This window comes from Cynara cardunculus, unplaced genomic scaffold, assembly GCF_001531365.2.
Source record: "Cynara cardunculus var. scolymus isolate 2C unplaced genomic scaffold, CcrdV1 Un_Scaffold_8865, whole genome shotgun sequence".
Taxonomy (NCBI): domain Eukaryota; kingdom Viridiplantae; phylum Streptophyta; class Magnoliopsida; order Asterales; family Asteraceae; genus Cynara; species Cynara cardunculus.
In genome coordinates, this window is record NW_020204518.1 from 1961 (window position 1) to 6033 (window position 4073).

The 4073-nt window shown below is 31.9% G+C and overlaps 1 protein-coding gene across 1 annotated transcript; it reads left to right on the top strand.

Annotated features, from left to right (window-relative positions):
- The first annotated feature begins 302 nt into the window (after window positions 1–302).
- Window positions 303–1964, top strand: LOC112505177 (cytochrome P450 71A2-like). The gene is made up of 2 exons (XM_025109123.1): window positions 303–1175; window positions 1362–1964. The coding sequence occupies exons 1-2, from the start codon at window positions 303–305 to the stop codon at window positions 1962–1964; spliced, it is 1476 nt and encodes a 491-aa protein (XP_024964891.1).
- Window positions 1965–4073: the final 2109 nt, after the last annotated feature.

Sequence of the window (4073 nt, forward strand, 5' to 3'; positions counted from 1 at the left end):
TAATATAAAGTATTGATCATAATTAATRAACCATATTCATCTTCCATAAATATTTAAATCATAATAAATAAACTCTCATCATTTACATAAATATCTTAATTTATTTAGTTGCATTAGTTGTACAAATACAATGACTTGTATTTGAAACAAACTCTCTCTCTCTCTCTCTTTATATATATATATATATATATATATATGTATATGTATGTATGAAACTTTGAATTTCATAGTGTATATCGTGTGGAACATAACACCAAAAGCCCTACTTGTTTCTTTCAAGATTTAACACCACCATCTGGAAAATGTTTCTCATCTTCTCGATTCTCCTTATCTCTTCTTTCTCCATTTTGATCGTATTTCTCTTGAAATCGCTTTCGTCTTCTTCACAACCCCACAAAAACCTACCACCATCTCCACCGAGGTTGCCATTGATAGGAAACCTGCATCAACTTGGGTCCACCCCACACCGTGCCCTCCACGCCATGGCACAAAGTTACGGCCAACTCATGTTGCTTCACCTCGGCACCGTACCAGTACTTGTAGCCTCTTCTGCCGATGTAGCTCGAGAGCTCATGAAAACCCATGACTTAATCTTTTCAAACAGACCAAAAACAAACATCATAAACAGACTTACTTATGGCTCCAAAGACATAGCTTTCTCTCAATATGGAGAGTATTGGAGGCAAGCAAAGAGTATTGCAGTCCTCCATATCTTAACCAACAAAAGGGTTCAATCATACCGACAAGTTCGAAACGACGAGACATCGTTGTTGATCGCAAAGATTCAAGAAACCCATGAACCTGTGGTTAATTTGAGTGAATTGCTGATTTCTCTTACGAATAATATCATCTGTAGGGTGGCTTTGGGGAGGACATATGATGGGAAGAAGTTCAAGAACTTGTTAGAAAGGTTTGTGGAGCTACTGGGAAGCTTTAGCATCGGGAGTTATATTCCGTTTTTGACGTGGGTGGATAGGTTGAGCGGATTAGAACGACGAGCTGATGACGTTGCTGAAGAATTCGATGAGTTTCTTGAGGGTGTTATTGATGAACATATCAACAAGACACTGGTTGATATCCATGGCCAAGATATTGTTGATATCTTATTAGAAATTCAAAGAGATAACACCATGGCCTTTCATCTTGAAACCGACGAGATCAAGGCCATCATTATGGTAATCCCTAATACTATATATACTTCTACAATCAAACTACAATAAGCCCATTTCTGGGCGAATAAGCACGAAGTAATAAACATACTAAAGTTATTATGTGAATAAGCCAATTTATCCATTAAACTCGTTAAGCCTCAAGTAAACACACCCTAAGTGCATCCATGTTATGTTTTTGATTTCCTGCAGGATATATTTGCTGCTGGAACTGATGCTACGTTCACGAACCTCGAGTGGGCGATCAGCGAGCTATTAAGACACCCACAAGCAATGAAAAGGTTACAACAAGAAGCATGTGAAATAGGGCAGGGAAGATCGATGATCAGTGAAGATGACATAGACAAGATGCCATACCTAAGAGCCATCCTCAAAGAAACCCTACGACTGCACCCTCCACTCCCCCTGCTCGTTCCTCGTGAATCTACACAAGACGTCAAACTACTTGGCTACGATATAACAGCAGGCACACAAGTGATCATCAATGCATGGGCAATAGGAAGAGATGGTTCGACATGGGTGGAACCCAATGAGTTCATGCCAGAAAGGTTCTTGAACAGTCCTGTTGATTACAAAGGGTTTCATTTTGAGTTGATACCGTTTGGTGCTGGGAGACGTGGGTGTCCTGGCATTCAGTTCGCCATGGTGGTTAACGAGCTTGTTTTGGCTAATTTGGTATACAAGTTTGATTTGGAGGTGGCTGAAGGAAAGGATTTGGATATGAGTGAGACCATTGGTCTTACTGTTCATAAGAAACATCCTATACTTGTTACAAGAACTCCTCATTGCCAGTAAAACTCATAAGTTGAGGTGTTATATATATATATATATATATATATATATATATATATATAGAAAGATCAAACGAAAATGTTAACTATTTAAGAGAATATTAAAGTAGTCAAATCATGTGTAAAATCACAAGTTAGTTTACATTAACGGTCAAAAAAAATGTGCAGGTGACTTTGGGTGCGTTTTCAGGTCATGAAGCAAAGCCATGTGAATCATATGTGATTTTATACGTGATGTTAATATAAAATCATATTTAATTTGACTGTTTTTCTTAAGCTTTTATATATGTACTCTTCTCATTTAAACCCGACTATAGATGTGGACTATGTAATAAATTATTATAATGCATCTAAATAAATTATTGAGAATGTGTTAATTCAAGGGCGACTATTAAAGTTTTCCTTGGTTGAAACACAAATTTATTGGTGCTTTAGATAGTGGGTTTCAGTTTTTTTTAATAATTACTATACTGGAAGGGTACTCACGTAATATAGCGAAATACATTTCGATCTTAATGCTTCGTTTTTTTTTCAGTCGATGCTATAATAAGGTTTATATGGTTTTGAGAAAATGATGATGTATTTATTTTTAAATAAAATATAAATATTAAGATATCATAAAAAATTGAAAAAAAAAATATTCATATTATTTTCAAGCTAACTGTTTAAAATTTCTCATTTTTTTGTGTATTTTTTGAATTCATTTTTTTATTTTTGGTTTAATAATTAATTTTTTTATAAACATACTAATTAAGTATTCTGTTAGAACTCAATTATTATCTTAATTATATTTTAGATTTTTTATATTTAAAATAAGATGTTTATCTTATATTTGATTATGTTTATCTGCAGTTGGTTACATGAATTCAACCATGAAGCTTTAATAAGTTGTAACAATCTTTTAATGAAATATATATATAGACAGATCAAAAATGACGAATAAAAAAAACCAAAAAAATGATAAAAAAATGGACTTCAATAGTAGGGCCAAAAAAACGATTCAAGAAATCTTTTAATTCTCTCTGTTCTACAATAATAAAAGTAGTTTTTTATGTTAAATTAATTTAAGTAACTAATTTATAAAAAGTTCGATCATTTAATCATTTAACATAAAAAGAAGCTCAACGACTTATTCAATTAAAAAAAGTTCAAGCACGTAATAATTCAAAATGAGATAAATTTCTTTAGTTTTCCGAACTTTTCCCTAATTATCTATATTCAATACAAATTGTTTCTATAAATATTTCATTTATTAAAATAAATAATTAACCATAAAAATTAGTTTTTAGATTACACTATTTTAAGTTTTTTACAATAATTACCTTACGACTTTAATACTAATATATATATATATATATATAATAAATATGAATACACACACACACATATATATATATATATATATATATATATGGTATATTTTAAATACAATCATTCTCATTTGTACAACCAATACAACTCAATCAATTGAGATATTTATGGAAATAACGAAAATTCATTTATTATAATTTAAATATTTATAGAAGATTAGTAGAGTTCATTAGTTATGATCAATACTTTATATTAAGGAACAATCAAAATTTTTATGAGATCACATATTTATCAAATTAAATGGACGGTTGAGATAGAGTTGTATTGGTTGTACAAACATAAAAAGTTGCATAAAAACTCACATCTCTCTCTCTCTCTCTCTATATATATAATTATATAATATAACTTATGAGTCGTTTACCAATACTTATCCGGGTAATACCGGCAAAATTCAAAGCTATCAATTACTTATTGGGTAATATTTTAGTCCACAAAAACGGTATCGTATGCAACAATTCACCCGGTAATGCTAACCGTGGTAAAGGTCATCACCATAACCTACCGGGTAAGACTCTCAGTCCTTGCCTTTGCTCTTACCGGGTAACATTCTTGGTCCTTGTAATATTGATTCGGTAAGGTAATGTGACTTGATAAACGCTTACCGGGATAAACATTTAGTAAACGACTCTTAATATATATATATATATATATATATAGAGAGAGAGAGAGAGAGATAGAGAGAGAGAGAGAGATGTTGGTTATTATACAACCCTTGACATTTGTGCAACCAATACAATCTAAT